Raw genomic sequence first — 18,332 nt, 5'->3', positions numbered from 1 at the left:
ACTAGTGTCTAGGGACACAGTCTGCTGTTACTGATGAACTGTACAATTGTGGCCTATGTGCCTGATTTACAATATTAGAACCAGCATGCTCCTTAAAGTTCTTAAAGTCAGTCTTTTCTAAGAAGTGTCCACAATTTCAGGTGCGATAAGGAAGGCCTGCTGTTATAAATGGGCACCCAAATTAGATATTTACTGAATACCTTGAATTTAGTCTTTTGGATAAACATGTGCATACTTAGCCAGCTTCTCCTTTGACTCTTAAGTTATTGGGCAGTATATTTCTGTTTTTTCTTTCTTTGGTTTTTTTTTTTTGAGAGGTCTCACAATATAGCCTAAGCTGGTCTTAAAACTTATGTTTCAGCTGAGCGCCTGTGGCTCACGCCTGTAATCCTAGCCACTCAGATGGTTGTGATTTGAGGATCATGGTTCCAAGCCAGCCCAGGCAGAAAAGTCTGTGAGACTCTCCAATTAGCAACCAGAAAACCAGAAGTGGTTCTGTGGCTCAAAGTGATAGAGCATTAGCTTTGAGTGAGAAAGCTCACGGACAGTGCCCAGGTCCTGAGTTCAAGCCCCATGACTGACTGAAAAAAAAAAGAAAAAGAAAAAAAGAATACTTTGTGATCCTCTTGTCTGAGCCGCCCAAGTGCTGGGGTTACAAATGTGAGCCACCACACCTGGCTCTCAGTCAGTATTTCACCTGAGCCTCTGGCAAGAATTCATGGACTCAATAACATTTCTGTCCCTAGGCCCTAGTAAAACGAACTCCAAGCAGTGGCATGAGCTCCACCATGAAGGAGTCTGCATTTCAGAGTGAACCAAGGGTTTCAGAGAGTTTGGTACGCCATGCCAGCACCTCACCAGCTGACAAGGCCAAGGTCACCATTAGTGACGGAAAGGTCACTGATGAAGAGAAACCCAAGAAGAGCAGTCTGTGCCGCACAGTAGAAGGTTGCCGAGAGGAGCTACAGAACCAGGTGGAGCTTACTTGTGGCCTTAGTATGGTAGACAGAGTTCAGAACCTGACAAGTAATGCACAATACTCCTCTTGACAACTGTCTTTTTCTATGTTTACTGATCGTTAGCATGGAACCTCCTAGCATGTGCTTTGAGTCTCTAACAAAGAATTTGTGACTGAGGAACATAAGGGTATTAATGGGGGCAGGTGGGAGGGTAAAAATTATGTAATACCATATTTTGTCTGGAGTTACTCATTTACCTGAAATGCAGAAAAGGACAAATCCACTCATAAGTGGTTACTCTCTTAAATTCCTATCCTATCTATCTTGCATGGCAGAGAAATTACTTTATCTGCTAGGTGCCTCAAGTGATGATGATAGTTTCAGAAGATTGCTCTGGGGTTAGTAGCAAAGCTGCATGGACTAGAGTCAGATCCAGGAGTATGGAGAGAATGAGAATGAGATGATGGTGAGACCATCCATCTGGAAGTAAGGAAACTGGATTCTGAAGGAGTTCCTGGCCAGATTATGAGGAGGACCCATTATTATTCTCTTTGATTTATTTTAGTTTTTTCACTGTGTATTTCAATTTTTCTCAGGCCAATTTCTCCTTCGCTCCTCTCGTGTTAGACATGCTCAATTTCCTCATGGATGCCATTCAGACCAACTTTCAGCAGGCTTCAGCCGTGGGGAGCAGCAGCCGGGCACAGCAGGCCCTTGGTGAGCTGCACACAGTGGACAAGGCGGTTGAGATGACTGACCAGCTGATGGTGAGTGTGGCAGAATAAGGAATTTTGGTGGGAGGAGGAAATAGCAGGCTGGCTGGAACACCAGTATATCCTAAATCCTCTGAAAAATATGCTTAGACGTCAGGTCCAGACTCTTAGAACCTAAGATGTAATATCCCATCACCATAATATAAACAATCAGCATGTCGAGTGTGTCTTTGAAAGAGAATTTAGGCTTATTTTGACCTACTCAGGAAATCTGCTTTTGGGTTCATATGAATATATGAATCTTTCAGAAATGGAAACCTCCATTTTGGGGAAATTATACTTAGGAATTTCTTGCTTTTTTAAAAATTAAAAAAAAATATTTTGGTCAGTCGGGCTTGAACTCAGGGTTTGGGGCGGTCTCGAGATTTTTTTGCTCAAGGCTAGTACTCTATCACTCGGAGCCACAGCTCTACTTCTGGTTTTCCAGTGGTTAATTGGCGATAAAAGAGTCTCACGTATTTTTCTTGCCTGGGCTGGCTTTGAACCACTATCCTCAGATTTCAGCCTCCTGACTACTTCGGATTACAAGTGTGAGCCACCAGGGCCTGGCAGGAATTTATTCTTTATATAAAATAGAAAACCTCTTTATTGTATCTTCTAGGATTCACCTAGTTTGCAAAAGAGTTTTTCTTCTCTTTTGGTCAAACCTTTGATAAAGACAATGTTTCTTTTGTTGCTAATGTGACATGGATATAAGGTACTAGTCATTATTGTGTTGAAAGCAGTTGCTTGGTACCGCATATAGCACTTTTGGGGTATCCTTCCCCACCCACCCTGGGTGCCACGGTGGGCAGTGGAGGAAGGTTCAAGGCACGCATTGCGCCTGAGAGCTTTCCATTTCACCACCTGGCTATTGTTCCCCAAGAAATAACATTTACTCAGAAGTACACACAAATCCTGCTGTTTTACTAAAAACTAATCTGTTGCAGAGAAGTGGTTTTAAGATGTGTAGATAATGAAAATAAAACCAAGAAATGCTGAAGTAAGATTGGATAGAGTTTCTGACTAATTTTGCCAGGTTGGACCAGTGAGAGAAAAATTCCATCTATTATGATGAACTTTTTTGTTTGTTTGTTTTGTTTTTGTTGCCAGTCCTGGGGCGTGGACTCAGGGCCTGAGCACTGTTCCTGGCTTCTTTTTGCTCAAGGCTAGCACTCTACCTCTTGAGCCACAGCGCCACTTCCGGCTTTTTTCTGTGTATGTGGTGCTGGGGAATCAAACCCAGGGCTTCATGTATATGAGGCGAGCACTTTACCACTAGGCCATATTCCCAGCCCCAGCTTTTTTTTTTTTTGCCACACCTGGGGCTTCATCTCTGGCCCTGGGTACTGTCCCTGAGTTTCTTTTGCTCAAGGTGAGTGCTCTGCCACTTGAGCCACAGTGCTACTTCCAGCTTTTTTGTGTAGTTTATTGGAGGTATAAGAGTCTCACAGAGTTTCCTGCCTGGGCTGGCTTTGAGCAGCAATCCTTCAGCTCTCAGCCTCCTGAGATAGATCATGAGGATTTTACTGAGAGAAAAATTCCATTTATCATGATGATTTTGCAAGTGAAAGTACATTTCTACATTGTAGAGCTTTTTGAAACATTCATGATGCTGTTCTTACTGGACTAAAAATAACAAATTTACCCAGCCATGCATGGTTGGAAATTGTTGGATTGCTTTTGAATGACTAAATTGTGCAGTGTTGGATGAATATGACTTCACTTAGTCATCCTTGTTTATTACTTGTAATTTCTCTCCTTCCCTGTGTGCTAGGTTCCCACCTTAGGCTCTCAGGAAGGTGCCTTTGAGAATGTACGGATGAATTACAGTGGAGACCAGGGCCAGACTATACGACAGCTAATCAGCGCCCACGTGCTCAGGCGGGTGGCCATGTGTGTTCTCTCTTCCCCCCATGGACGCCGCCAGCACTTGGCTGTCAGCCACGAGAAGGGCAAGGTGGGTCCTCTAGTTCTTTCCCTCTCATTTTACATTATGTCTGTCTTAAATGTTACACAGAACAGAGAGAGATGATCATGGTCACATCAGCCTCCCGTGGGGAAATTCCAGTGGATCTCAAGTGTTTAGGGAGTGAATGTCCTAAAGGTTTCCACTTGAGACTGGTAGAATTAGTAAACTCCCACATGAGAAGGTTTTCATCCACAACTTGGCCCTAGTCTCTGTTTGGTCTGTCTGGAGGCACAGGCTGAGGAGCAAAAGCACTCAGGTGATGTCATCCAGTGCTTTTACATGGTCCTTCTCTGCCTCTGAGGACATGGGGACATTTGTATTTTACAGAATGAGTAATTAGAAAAGTGCAAGTATCTTGACTTTTGCTTTTTAATAATTTCAAAAGGCATCTCATGTAAGTTGGAAAATGACAGTGGTACATAGGAGTTGGCTTTTGTGAAATATGATTATCAGTCATTTATTCTGCTCTTTCTGGAAGGAGGAAACAAAAGATCTATGTCTTTGTCCTAAAGGGTAATGGTAATACCTCATCTAGATGTTCCCTAAGAGATATTCAAGAAGAGACTATGAGATAGCATCCCTATTTAAAGGAGTTTTTGTAATTTGCTCTCTATTCATAAGGGGAATAGGGTTAAGAATGAACTGGTATTGATTCCTTTGCAGATCACAGTTCTGCAGCTCTCTGCACTATTGAAGCAAGCAGACTCCAGCAAAAGGAAGTTGACTCTGACCCGCTTGGCTTCTGCCCCCGTGCCCTTTACTGTGCTGAGTCTCACTGGAAATCCCTGCAAGGAAGATTACCTGGCAGTGTGTGGGTTGAAGGTAAATCATGATTTAGGATCTATTACCTGAAGTAGCTGTGTATTCTACTTATCTGCTATTCATTGTTCTCAGTACTGTTTCTTACTGACTCTCTTGATGAAAACTTAAAAGGAACAGAAATCTTTCTTTTCTGTGCTTCCAGTTGGCTTCTGTGTTGTAAACAACCTGTGTTTTAGAAACCTGCATATGTCATTAAATAGTCTAAATACTATAAGAAGGCAGGGAATATTAGAGAAGACAAAGAAGTATAAAAGCTCTAAAATGAATTAGCTGACCAAATGATTTTTTTTAACCATCATGTTCTTTGACTTGTGCTCAGGACTGCCATGTGCTCACCTTTAGTAGCTCGGGGTCTGTTTCCGATCACTTGGTGTTGCACCCCCAGTTGGCAACGGGGAACTTCATCATCAAAGCTGTGTGGCTACCTGGTTCACAGACCGAATTAGCAATTGTTACTGCAGACTTTGTGAAGGTACAATTTTAGCTCCATAATGATCTTGTTTGGCTTTTAAATAATGATCTTTACTATATGCTAGCTTCTTTCAGAAATTCAAAACCAAAACAACTAACATTGGTGGCTCCCATCTGTAATCCTATTTATTTTGGAGGCTGAAGAGGATAGTTGTTCAAGGACCAGCCTGGGCAGAAAAGTTCAAGAGACTTAATCCATAGCCAGCCATGGTACTTTGCATACATTCTATTTAGCTTTGGTGACAAGTTTTAAACTTGTTGGCTCAGGTCAGAAGGCAGGAAAAGTCTGCAAGAAGCTGGGTATAGTGACATGCATCTGTCATCCCAAATAGGATTATAGGCCTAAGTAGGTGGACCACTCTCCAGGTTTGTACCTGAGCAGGAAGTAATAATTTATCTGAAAAATACACAGCATGGTAATCGTAGCTATTCAGATGTGTGAATTCTGAGGACCATGACTCAAAGCCAGTCTGTGCAGGAATGTTTGTGAGACACTAATGTCCAGTTAACCACTAAAAAGCAAGTGGAGCTGTGGTCTAAGTACAGAGTACCAGTCTTGTGCAGAGAGGTGCCTAGGCCCTGAGTTCAGATTCCAGGACCGGTATTCATACACACAAAAGTACTCAGAATAAAGAAAGGTCTGGTAATGTAGCTCAACAGTAGGGCTCCTGCCTCATAGGCAAGGGGCCCTGAGTTCCATTCCTAGTACTGCCAAACATACTAATCAAAACAAATAAAGCACATTGGTTGCTTTTTTTTTTGCCAGTTCTGTGGCTTGAACTCAGGGCCTGAGCACTGTCCCTGGCTACTCCTGTCCTACTTCTTCCTTCAGGAGAGTAAGAGATGTTTATCTTTTGTGCACTGCAAGACATAACAATTAGTAGGTGCTTGTTGAATGAATGTATATTATTTACCAGTTGCAGTTGACACTATTAGAATTCATCAGGATATTTCGGGGATCGGATTGAAATACATTACCCTTACCTATTCTTCATTTCACACGGTAGATTTATGACCTGTCTGTTGATGCCTTGAGTCCAACTTTCTACTTCCTCCTGCCAAGTTCGAAGATAAGAGATGTTACCTTCCTTTTCAATGAGGAGGGGAAGAACATCATTGTGATAATGTCCTCAGCTGGGTACATCTATACTCAGCTCATGGAGGAGGCCAGCAGTGCCCAGCAAGGACCCTTCTATGTCACGAATGTACTGGAAATCAATCATGAGGATCTAAAGGTTAGAACACCTGTAACAATTGCTGTGTTGCTGTTCTTTATTATTTTGATGCGTCTGACTTTTTATTTGGTAGCAAAAAGTTTGGTCCTTCATGATCAAACGGATTCAGCTTTGCTGTATTCTCAAGATACCTGTGAAGTTTGCCCACAGGGCTCTCATGCTTAGTGTGTGAGAGTACCTACCTGATCTTGGTTTAAAACTTACCACCATACCTTGCAATAAGAGAAATTAATGCACATGCATGTCTTTGCTTCCATAGGATAGTAACAGCCAGCTGGCAGGTGGTGGTGTGTCTGTGTACTACTCCCACGTGTTACAGATGCTGTTCTTCAGTTATTGTCAGGGCAAATCCTTTGCGGCTACCATCAGCAGAACAAGCATGGAGGTGGTGCAGCTCTTCCCCATCAACATTAAAAGGTGAGAATTAGCACTGAATGTCTCTCCTGTGCTAATTCTGGCAAAGCTTGTTTTTCTCTGGCAGTCCTCCTTCATTGCTAAATTCAGGCCAGGGTTGGCAGTTTGGGATGCCTGCGTGGTTTGTCCTCCACTGTCGAGACCCCAGTCTGTAAGAGGTAGTTGGGGAAGGGCTGCTGTTACATAGAAGGAAAATGAATAGTTAGGGCAAGTGTGATTTTAATAATTACCAAATTTTAGACGTGTCTCATGGTACCTGTCTTATAATGCCCTTGAAGTTTCCCTCCGGGAATGTTGCTCTGGGGAAATTAAATGTGGTGTTTGTGCTGGAGGATGGCTGGACCTGAGTGGGGAAAGTAGAGACTTCCATAATCACATATGTGGTTATGAGTTTTTTTTAGAGAAGAGGGAGGAGAGGATGAGGATCTCAAAGCACATCATCTGAAATCTCCTGGGAATTACCTGGTTTGGAATGAAATAATGTAGACACCAATTTGCACATGGGTTGTTGTGTCTGGATATCTTTATAGATCATTAGCAACTCCATGGCCTTGCATAATTCACAGGGCACATAGGGCCATCTGTTCCTCAGATCATGGCAGCCTAGCAGTGGAGGTGTTGGGAGGATGCCTCCTGGGGGCACATGTTACAGTGTACCATATGTACCCATGGCTTATGGTAAATGTGACCTTGATCAAGGATATTGTTCTGAGGTCATGTAGTTAGTTAGAGGGCTGCCCATAGGTCAAGAGAAAAGCTATTCAGTGGTAATACCCTAACTATGGACAATTTTGTGTCTCCAGTTCCAACGGTGGCAGTAAGACTTCTCCTGCTCTCTGCCAGTGGTCTGAGGTGATGAACCATCCTGGCTTGGTGTGTTGTGTGCAGCAAACAACAGGTGTGCCCCTGGTTGTTATGGTGAAACCAGACACTTTTCTAATCCAGGAGATTAAGACTCTTCCTGCCAAAGCAAAGGTCAGTGCCAGACTCTCCCATCACTTTCTTATGAACTTGGTCCACGTTTATAGTTACAAAGCTCTTTCATCTCTTTCATCAGAGACCTTTAAAGATTTTTCAAGCCATGTGTGGTGATGCATACCTGTAACCCTAGTACTAGGAGGTGGTGGTAGAAAGGTCATGAGTTCCAGGCCAGCCTATATACCATAGAGACAACATGTATTAAAAAGCCCTCAAAACAAAAATAAGAAATAATACTTTTTCCTACATACCTTTTCTTTTGTCACCCTCTTCACTCCTACCTAGCTGAGAAGCCAGTTGCTTTTCTGCTTCTTTTTCTCTGATTCTGATTGTCCTTTCATCCTAGATCCAAGACATGGTTGCTATTAGACACACAGCCTGCAATGAACAACAGCGGACGACCATGATCTTGCTCTGTGAGGACGGCAGCTTGCGCATTTACATGGCCAATGTGGAGAACACTTCTTACTGGCTCCAGCCATCCTTGCAACCTAGCAGTGTAATCAGCATCATGAAGCCTGTTCGAAAGCGCAAAACAGCTACAATCAGTAAGGCCTTCTCCAGATCACAGGAATGAGCACAATAGTGTCCTAGACAGCAAAGCATAGGCTGTGAGGAGACTCGTCCTGCTTTGCATACTCAGAAAAGTCAGAGATAAGAGCTAGACAGTTTCCCGAAAGCAAGGGTCCACATGGCAAGTGCCTTTTGACTGTTGGTTGTAGGGCAGCAATTCTTTGGTGTCTTTTGAAGTCTAATGTCTTCAGCCTTGTTTGAGGTAATACAGCCTTGTTCTGCGCTTCCAGAAAAGAGCTTGCTTGCAGGATGGAACTGACTGAAGAGTAGATCCCCTTAGTTGTTGATTTCCCAGTGAATAGTGAAGACTGGCACAGCTCTCTCAGCTGGTGGTCTTAATCCTGGCTGATAGGGAATTCTTTTTTGGGGGCCAATCCTGGGGCTTGGACTCAGGGCCTGAGCACTGTCCCTGGCTTCTTTTTGCTCAAGGCTAGCACTCTGCCACTTGAGCCACAGCGCCACTTCTGGCCATTTTCTGTATATGTGGTGCTGGGGAATTGAACCCAGGGCCTCATGTATACGAGGCAAGCACTCTTGCCACTAGGCCATATCCCCAGCCCCGATAGGGAATTCTTACAGAAAGAGAAAGCTTGGATTTAGGAGTGAACTGGCTAAACATAGACCATTACAGAGCTCATTATATTATGTGAAATTTTTCTAGAGTTGATTTTTGAAGTGATTTTGGAGCTCATCTAGGGAGATAAGTTGTGAAGTAGTACTTCCTATTGTTTCCTGTAAACGGAGTCCATTCTTCTGAACTGTGCACCCAACACCAATACCAGATTTTGTTTAGTTAGTTCTTCTGCTTAGGGTATAGCCACTCAGGAGCTGACGGCATGTGAGTGGCAAAATAAACACTATAGAGTCCACTAGAAGGAGTAATGTGTGAGTGTGGGCTATCTGGGCAGTCTCAGAGTAGAGGCAGAGGTGCCAGAAACTATAGATGTCCGTGATCTGAAAGTCTGATACTCTTCTTCATAGCAACCCGCACATCTAGCCAAGTGACCTTCCCCATTGACTTCTTTGAACACAACCAGCAGCTGACAGATGTGGAGTTCGGTGGTAATGACCTCCTGCAAGTCTACAATGCACAACAGATAAAGCACCGGCTGAACTCTACTGGCATGTATGTGGCTAACACCAAGGTGAGGACTGTACCTGCCTGGTTTCAATCTGTGGATAGAAGAAGGATTTGCCATTAGAACAGTTGCACATCTCCTTTTAGAATGCACATAGGAAATATAGAAAGCACAATTCTGATAAAATGGCCCTTGAATAAATGCATATTCTCTTATCTGCTGAAGGATTCTGTCTCATCAGGCTAGGTTTCTCCTCTTATCCACTGGGTTACCGTGCAGAGAGCAGAAAGAGGTGGTTAATGCTGGGCAGAAGGATGTCCGCTATAGAAAGGAATCTTCCCTTCATATTTTCTTCTCCTTGGGTACAAGAAAGGCAGGAAGTTAAAAGAAGAATGGTCTTTCTAGGTGTACAGCTGAAGCAGTAACAGGAAGGATTCAGACTGAACTGAAGAATTTCTCCTGGTTTTCTGATGTGCATCTTTTTGTCCCCGCAGCCTGGTGGCTTCACCATTGAGATCAGCAACAACAACAGCACTATGGTGATGACAGGCATGCGGATCCAGATTGGGACGCAGGCAATTGAACGGGCCCCTTCATATATCGAGATTTTTGGCCGAACCATGCAGCTTAATCTGAGTCGGTCACGCTGGTTTGACTTCCCCTTTACCAGAGAAGAAGCCCTGCAAGCTGATAAGAAGCTGAACCTCTTCAGTGAGTCACCTACCCCTGGTGCAGAGTTGGGTCTTTCTCTTTGTGACTATGGACTTGGAAGCTACTGGTCTGTGGCCCTCCAATGTTCTGAACCCCCCTGAACACTCTTTTCCCCCAACCTCCACACTTTACTTTGTGGTCTCTTCCATCTGGGAACTTTGAGCTTCATTTGAGATGTAAAAGAAGCAATATTACTTAAGAAATGGGTTATGGACTGAGAAAACTCAGTTAAGGCGTTTGCTTCTGTGATATTGGATCAACATCTGTGGTTCGCTGCTTCCTTGTTGAGGCAGAGGGGGAGGCAAGAAGAGAGTCTGGTTTGTGAAGTCACCTGACTTTCTTTAAGCCCAAAGGCCTTAGGCCATGCATCACACATCTCTGAGATATGTTTAGCAAGTCCTTGCTGTACCTTTGGAACTTTGTAATTCTTAAGAGTTTGAATCCCTAGGCCTTATCGTCATTTTTTTTGTCACCTGCTGATAGTGTGAATGGGCAGGAGATGAACTTTGCACAGAAGAAGTACTTAGAGATCTTTGGGGGTGCGGAGTGGAGGATACCCTACCCTGAGTACCAGAAGGCCCTTCCAGTGATGTTTAGGATCTCTTCTGAGTAGGAGATGTCCTAGAGTTTTGGTCCATCAAACTATTTCTTTGTGTGCTCAACATCCAAAGTGCTGTTGGTGCCTCGGCAGATAAAGTTCCTCAGTTTCTATAAAATGGATATGATTTGTTCCTTGCCTCAGCTGATCTGGTTGTGGCTTTGGAGAGGTGGCGTGAGCCCTTTACTTCTGAAATGAGCTTCCTAAAGGCCTCTTTTGCTTACTACAGTTGGTGCCTCAGTGGATCCAGCAGGTGTCACCATGATAGATGCTGTAAAAATTTATGGCAAGACGAAGGAGCAATTTGGCTGGCCTGATGAGCCCCCTGAAGAATTCCCTTCTGCTTCTGTCAGCAACATCTGCCCTTCCAACCTCAATCAGAGCAATGGCACTGGAGACAGCGACTCAGCCACGCCCACCACGACCAGTGGCACTGTCTTGGAGAGGTACCAGTGCTGGAGGGTTTGGCTTTAGTTTCTACCGTTTTCTACTTGCTGCTAGAGCTTCCATTTGTCTCAGTCAGTTTCTCTAACTTCCCCACACCTATGATAGTCCTATTTTAGTGCAGCTTACCCAATATTCAGTGTCTCTTTAAGTGTGTAGACAAAGCCTGGAAGGTGGGTTCCAAGTTATGTGAAGCCAGAGCCTTGGCCTGGGCAGAAGTCAGTACCCTTTGAAGGAACTAGGGCCACAGAATAGAAGGTGCTTAAAATACAGTATTGTAGATTAGGATTCCGCCTTGCTGACCTGACAGGGAGGCTTCCGCCCTTCCATGCCGATGGCATTGTCTTCTCATCGCTCTCTATAGCAGCCACTCACTGGTGGTGTAATGACACTGCCAGCAATAGAGCCTCTGCCGCATCTTGTAGCAGAGTGTAGTTACCTTAACTCTCCCTATGGTGGCATTCTTAAGCTTGGCTTCTTTGTGCTGGGTAGCTGCTAGTTTGTCATGGTAGATGAAATAATTCATGATGTAAGATTGTGAGCTTCTTACATTGTAAGTCATAAAAATAACTGTGCTTGGAGCCACTGCACCCCACCAGCAGCCTCTTCACGTCTTTCTCTCGCTTCTCCCTACCCTCTTCATATATGGTTTGCTTAGGATATGTTTCCAGGTTTCTCTGAGCTTCACATTTTTTTCCTCTTTTTTTTTTTCTTTATTTGTTTTTGCTTCTTCCCCAAGTTCTGAAAGTGAGTCCCTAACCAAGCTGGATCGGTTAGTATGCCCTCTTTCTTTTCTCTGCACGAGTGCGTGTGTGTCAGAGAGCAGTGTATGCGATGGCGTGGCTTTGCTTCTGTTCTGAGTCCTGCTTCTTTCTGTTCTGGTCATTGCATGGCTGCAGAGCTCTCCATGTATAAAATGGAGCATACTGAGTGCATCCTTGGTGTTGGCTGTGTCAGACTCTCTTGGCTCTCTCCTCCTTACCCTAGTCCTCATTGTACCCTCTCTAGAGTGAAAGAGAAGGGGATGAAGGGTGGAGGGGCAAGCAAAAGCCCTGCCATTTCATACCCCATCAGAGACCTTGCTCTGTCCTTTGTCTGTGCTGCAGTTCCTCTTCCCTAGCTTTTTATTTTCTTCCTTTACCCTTTATCCCTTTTGCCAGCTACCTTCTCAATACTTTCCTTTCTCTGTCAGGGCCATAGCTGCCAGAATGTTGGTCTTTTTGCTGTGTCACATTTAATTCAAAGGAGTAAGATCTGGGAGCATGTTATTTGTACTTTTTAATAGTTGAGCTTTCTATTTCTTCCCTAAGGGAGAATTGCTTCGTTTTCTAAAGATGCTTTATATTGCCCTTTGAATGCTAGCAAGTGGCATGCACCTAAAATTATAGTTTGTTTGCTCTCCCATGCTTAGGAACTTAAAGCAAATGCCTGGATGCAGTTTTTTTCAAGTTGTATGTGAAAGTTAATCATAACCTTCTCAACATAAGAAGATGGCTCTTGCTTTTCCTTGTGTCTCCCTTTGCCCACTGATCTCTGGGCACCTGAGCTTGTTTCCCACTGCATCAAGACTGCTAAACCCATCTCAGTGATCCCTGCCACAGGCAGCAGAAGGAAGCACATTTATTATCCTCTTTAAGGAAGAAAAGCCCTGTCTTTGAGTTTTGGATTATGAACATGGCCTCAGGTTGATTTCCAAGCAGAAGCCAGAGTTCTTCTGGCCTGTAACATAGGCAGCAATATGCATGGTGCCTGTGGCAGGTCTAATTGTGCTTTGATTTTGTATTTGGCATTCATTAGCTGTCCTCAAGGTCCTCATGACTATAGCTTGCTTAGGCTAAAGTGAGAGGCAGAGAGAACGGTTGTTGTACTCAAGCCAGGTTTTCTGTCTCCCCAGGCTGGTTGTGAGTTCTTTAGAAGCCCTGGAAAGCTGCTTTGCTGTTGGTCCAATCATCGAGAAGGCAAGTTCTTCAAAGCACATGGGAGCTTTTCTGAAGAGGCAGGAAGTCAGTGAAGTTGTCAGAGGCTGGAGGCCTTGAATTTGAAGAACCTTATAGTCTAATCTTGATTTTCAGAGAAGTCTTTGGCTTTAGGCCTCATGTCCTGGTTTTGGGGGGCTCTAGAGAAACCTTTCATAGAGCAGGTTGAGTGCTAGTGCCCAAATGCTATTCTGGGAGTTGGGAATGTCTATCCTACTTCCTTGCTGGTGTTTTAGGATAATTATAACTTCTGAAACTTTTTTTTTCTTGGCAGTCTATGGTGAATAACCTAGCCCTGGTGCCCTGGAAGGAAGGAAGGAAAGAAGGAAGGAAAAGGGGAAGGGCAGACTAGAGAGGTCATTCTGCATTGAGTTGTTGGGATTGGTGGTAATCTTGCTATCTTTTGCATCAGGAAAGAAACAAGAATGCAGCACAGGAGCTGGCCACTTTGCTGCTGTCCTTGCCAGCACCTGCTAGTGTCCAGCAGCAATCCAAGAGCCTTTTAGCCAGCCTGCACACTAGTCGCTCAGCCTATCACAGCCACAAGGTAATTGTTCTCTCTTGGGAAGTCCTTCTATAGAAATAGGAGGTGTAGTTCTGACAGGGTATTGAGTAAGTTAGCTTTTTGTTTGTAAAGCAAGGGCCTACCAAAGTAAGCTGGAGAAAGGACTTATAGTACTGAGATTAAACCTAGGCTAAAGTTTCTCTGAGAAATTTATGAACATAATCAAAACTGAGAAAAGGACTTAGTAGACCACTGTTTTGCATTGCAACCTTTTCTCTAACAGAATTAGCAAGACTCAAGAAAGGATGGAATGCTGGGTGTAGGTAGTGGCATCTCCTTGGAAAAGAGTACAGAAGTGGGGAGCCACTTAGGAGGTAAAGGCTTCCAGTGTCCCACCCCTCAGCTTTGGGCATGTCTAAGCATACTTGTGGTGAGGTGGTGAATTAGTGGCAGTGATAGCTGTTGGGGAGACTCGAGGAAAAATGGGAAAGAAATTCTCTCTCCAAGTCTGCAGATGCCAAAGGAAGATTAGTTGGGCCACTTTAGACCCAGGAGAAAGAAGGACTCTCAGAGAAGCCTTGATCCACAAACTTTGGTTTTTGTGCCTCTATCCTGTAAAACTGAGAAACATGAGGTTAGCCTTCTTAGCTTACTAAGGAAAGGCCATTGGGGAACATGTTCTTGAGTAGTAGGAACTTGCTCAGGAAAATTTGCTGGAGCAAGAGGTCTGGGGTGCTGTAGCATTGGAGATCACACAGGTTCACATTGATTTATGTATGTGACTTTTTGCTTTTTTAAGACTAATACTTTCTGAAATCAGAACCTTAATATCTTGGACTGCTTTGGAGATTTATTTGTTAGAAAGTTGGTGGTAAATAATGTGATCTCTTGAGAGGAGACAGCAATCCTGATGATCTCCCAGCTTTCCCCTGTTCTTTGCTCTAGTGCTGAGCCCATGCTCGTGGTTGATCCTCTGTGATGCTGCTGTTTTATAGGATCAGGCCTTGCTGAGCAAAGCTGTGCAGTGTCTCAACACATCCAGTAAAGAAGGCAAGGACTTGGACCCTGAGGTCTTCCAGAGGCTGGTTATCACAGCTCGATCCATTGCCATCATGCGTCCTAACAACCTCGTCCACTTCACGGAGTCAAAGCTGCCCCAGATGGAAACAGGTGAACTAGGCCTCTGGGCCGTGGTCCTGAAATCGGCTCAGTCCATCTTCTTTGTCCTATCTCATCCTCTTCCTGTTATTGCTGGCTGCTGACTGACTTCATGTTCTGAGAAGGGATTTTGGTCCCTGTTCTTTATGCCTTGTAGGGCCTTTGCCATCAGGATTGTACCATTTTAATTAATTTCCTTTCCAGTGCTTACCCCTTTAATCATCCCTAGGTTTATTTAGCATTCTATATGTAAGATATAATCTGTCTCTGAACTTGCTATGTCTTGAGGGGTAAATGTAAAGCTTGATTGGCCCTGGTGTTTAGAAGCAGTTGGGTTATTTTGCATTTTTAGGCTGTTGGGTTGCCAGTACTTAATTAATGTGTACAGTGGCCTCTATTAGTGCTTGATCCTGTTGCCTCTTCTTACATTGGCTGAGTACCAAACCTGTTTTACCATTGTCAAATAGAGTTTTCTGATGCCTTTACAGTTCTCTATCACTGTCCTATTCATCCTTCTAACACTACAATCCTGAACTCATTCTTGAGGAATCTCAGCTGTCCCCCGAGGTTTTACAGTTGAAAGGTTGGAACGGGCTTCTTTGAATCTACTGTGAAGATCCTCATTGCTCCCTTTCCTATTGAATTCTAACACTCAATGTTTTCTGTGATATTCCTTTCCCAGACTGTTTTTTTCCTAGATGTGCCTGCTGGAATCTAGGGATAGTTGGCATATTGATTGGGGCCCCACTTGAAACTCCCTCCGCAGGCAAGCTTCCTTGACCTGAGTTAACCTTAAAACAAATTAAATTCTGTCTTAGATTTACCATCGTTAATAATTTTTTCCCCTTCCGTAGAAGGAGTGGATGAAGGGAAGGAACCACAGAAGCAGGCAGAAGGAGACTGCTGTACTTTCATCACACAGCTTGTGAACCACTTCTGGAAACTCCATGCATCCAAACCCAAGAATGCCTTCCTGGCACCTGCCTGCCTGCCAGGTATCATGTGAAATGGATGCTTAGTGCAAGTGACATAAGTCATGTCCACTTCCTCCAATTCAACAGTTGCATCTTAGGAATCTGTGAAATCAGTGCATTGTCCCCTGTGAGAATTGGCAGTAATCAGAGAATGGGGTTTCTTTACATTGTCTCTTCATGTGGGTTGCTTATATCACATAAAGAAGCACTTTGATGTATGAATGTGTGTGTGTGTGTGTGTGTGTGTGTGTGTGTGTGTGTGTGCTTAGAATGTTTTTCTTTTTCAATCTTGGTTCAAAAAACAAAATAAGAAAACATGGTTCAAAGCCAGTTCTGAACTCTTCTGAAGACAAACATTACGCCTTTTCCTGGAGAATTGTTTGTTTCCAATGTATTACTGCCCTGAGTGTTTGATTTCTTGCATTGGTATAAGTAAGTTTAGGTAGAGAGGAAGGATGTGAATAGCAAAAGGGGAAATTAGAATAACCCAGTACTCCTATTTGGAGGGTGCCTGAAACAGTAAGCCCAAAAGACTTCTCATGATCATGTTTGGTTACCAGGTGAGGGTTTGGGGAAAGTGGCAGCATTTAGTCTTGGCCTATTGTTCACATTGCCTTGCCTTGTCTTGATAGCCATTGAGAGTATGGCTGCTTACGTTCTGTCATTCAAGGGGGCTATCTGCCGAGGGTTTTGAGCACAGTTTTTAGAGGATTAGGAAACTGAAAATAAAATAAATCACAAACAGTGCTGCCACTGACAATTCCTTCTGTGTGTGCTTTGTTGGCTTGTAGGGCTATATGTGTGCTTACTGGTTTTTGTTAGGCTGACCTTCATGTGGGTTAAAAGTTTGCACTTTTAAGTATCTAGAGGCTTCTCCTACAGATTTTCAGATATTTTTCTTGCCTTTACTTAGGTCTCACTCATATTGAAGCTACCGTTAATGCATTGGTAGATATTATCCATGGCTACTGTACTTGTGAGCTGGACTGTATCAACACAGCATCCAAGATCTACATGCAAATGCTGTTGTGTCCTGTACGTATCACACAATCCCATATGGCTCTCACCAAGCTGGGAGGTGGCTGTAAAAAGTTTCCGTACGCTAGCTAAGCTAATTAAACAAAATAGGAAGTTGATGGGAATTATTTTGAATATTTATTGATAAAGGCTATAGGAAACAAAGTCAACTTAATCTGCTGAATTTGGTTAGCTGGTTTGCTGATCTCTCAGTATGTATATAAGGGACTGGCCAAGGAAGAAAGGTGTTAAGAGTTGGCTTCGTGAATAATGTTTGTGATGGTTTCATCACGCCTGTTTCCTTTTAAACTTTAGGATCCTGCTGTGAGCTTCTCTTGCAAACAAGCTCTAATTCGAGTCCTAAGGCCCAGAAACAAACGGAGACATGTAACATTGCCCTCCTCTCCTCGAAGTAACACTCCAATGGGTAATTTGAGGTCTGGGTTTAGTCTGGACTCTGGGATGAGGGTAGGGGGGCCTGGTTGTGGGGAGGGGAATAAGAGAAGCAGTGTGTCAGGGTATGCTGTTTATATTGACCAGTGCCCTAGAACACTATCTGTCAGTCTACCTACTTGTCATTTATCTACTATTCCATAAAGAATTTAATATGCATAAAAATGTATACAGTGGGGCTGGGAATGTGGCTTAGCAGTAGAGTGCTTGCCTAGCATGCATGAAGCCTTGGGTTCAATTCTTTAGCACCACATAAACAGAAAAGGCCAGAAATGGCACCGTGGCTCAAGTTGTAGAGTGCTAGCCTTGAGCAAAAGGAAGCTAGGAACAGTGCCCTGGCCCTGAGTTCAAGCCCAGGACTAGCAAAACTAAACAAAAAAAAAAAACCTATATAGTAAGCAGAATAACAAAGCCATGGGAAATAAAGGTAAATTAATAGTATGGATATAAAGCTTGGGGTATAGAGGGCCTCTTTCATCAGTTGATGGATAATCTGCATCATACCCATGCAGGATGGCATTTAGCTGAAGCTTCCTAAGAACTAGAGCAAAAATATCCTAAGAACAGTTACAAAAATCTGAATGACCAAACACAAAATGCAGTGGTTGTTTAGGATAAAAATACATTTCCTGGTACAAAAATCTTTGTGAAGGATCTGTTTTGTGATCAGTGGAGAAGAATCCTGAATGAACTTTAAATACAGTAAGTTTGCTAGCAAAATTCACAATTGCACTTGTGATATACCTGGATATCCTCAAGGGCCACATTATACAGAAGGAAAAGAAATAAGTACAATTAATTTACTAGTAATTTGTTTTATGTGTGTGTGTGTGTGTGTGTGTGTGTGTATGTGTGTATGTGTTGGACATGCAGTAAGCATAAAAACTATTAGTAAAACATTTTGTATTTCCCAGTACTATCTTTGAACGTCAGTGTGTATTTCATGCTGGTGTCATGCCTCCAGTTGATAGCCCCATTTAAAGTGCTCAGTAGTCACATGTGGCTGGAGCTTATTGTATAGAACAATGAATATCTAAAGATGTGTATATGACCGTATAATTTTGAGATATTCTTCCTTGAGTAACATTTATCTAAGCTTTCCATGAGCTGAATAATAGTTTGTGGCTCTCTCTGCTGGCAAGAGCCTACAGTGCAGATATTTACTGTTCCTAATTAAAGACATATTTGTAATATTTTAAAAATACAATGTTTGGATGGAAGACAAGGTCTGCATCTTCCTC

The 18,332-nt window shown here is 43.3% G+C and overlaps 1 protein-coding gene across 1 annotated transcript in view; it reads left to right on the top strand.

The window, feature by feature from the left end:
- Ubr4 (ubiquitin protein ligase E3 component n-recognin 4) overlaps nt 1-18,332 on the top strand; it is a 121,789-nt gene that overhangs the window by 48,247 nt on the left and 55,210 nt on the right. The window contains 18 exon segments of the mRNA XM_048350361.1: nt 747-974; nt 1,556-1,726; nt 3,489-3,671; nt 4,347-4,505; nt 4,825-4,977; nt 5,984-6,211; nt 6,471-6,628; nt 7,429-7,600; nt 7,950-8,151; nt 9,158-9,321; nt 9,750-9,966; nt 10,794-11,010; nt 12,903-12,966; nt 13,397-13,531; nt 14,485-14,659; nt 15,502-15,642; nt 16,535-16,656; nt 16,954-17,065. Coding sequence (XP_048206318.1) covers nt 747-974; nt 1,556-1,726; nt 3,489-3,671; nt 4,347-4,505; nt 4,825-4,977; nt 5,984-6,211; nt 6,471-6,628; nt 7,429-7,600; nt 7,950-8,151; nt 9,158-9,321; nt 9,750-9,966; nt 10,794-11,010; nt 12,903-12,966; nt 13,397-13,531; nt 14,485-14,659; nt 15,502-15,642; nt 16,535-16,656; nt 16,954-17,065 — 3,001 coding nt within the window.

The sequence above is a fragment of the Perognathus longimembris genome, chromosome 7 (assembly GCF_023159225.1).
Source record: "Perognathus longimembris pacificus isolate PPM17 chromosome 7, ASM2315922v1, whole genome shotgun sequence".
NCBI lineage: Eukaryota > Metazoa > Chordata > Mammalia > Rodentia > Heteromyidae > Perognathus > Perognathus longimembris.
This window is presented reverse-complemented; position numbering and strand designations above follow the sequence as displayed.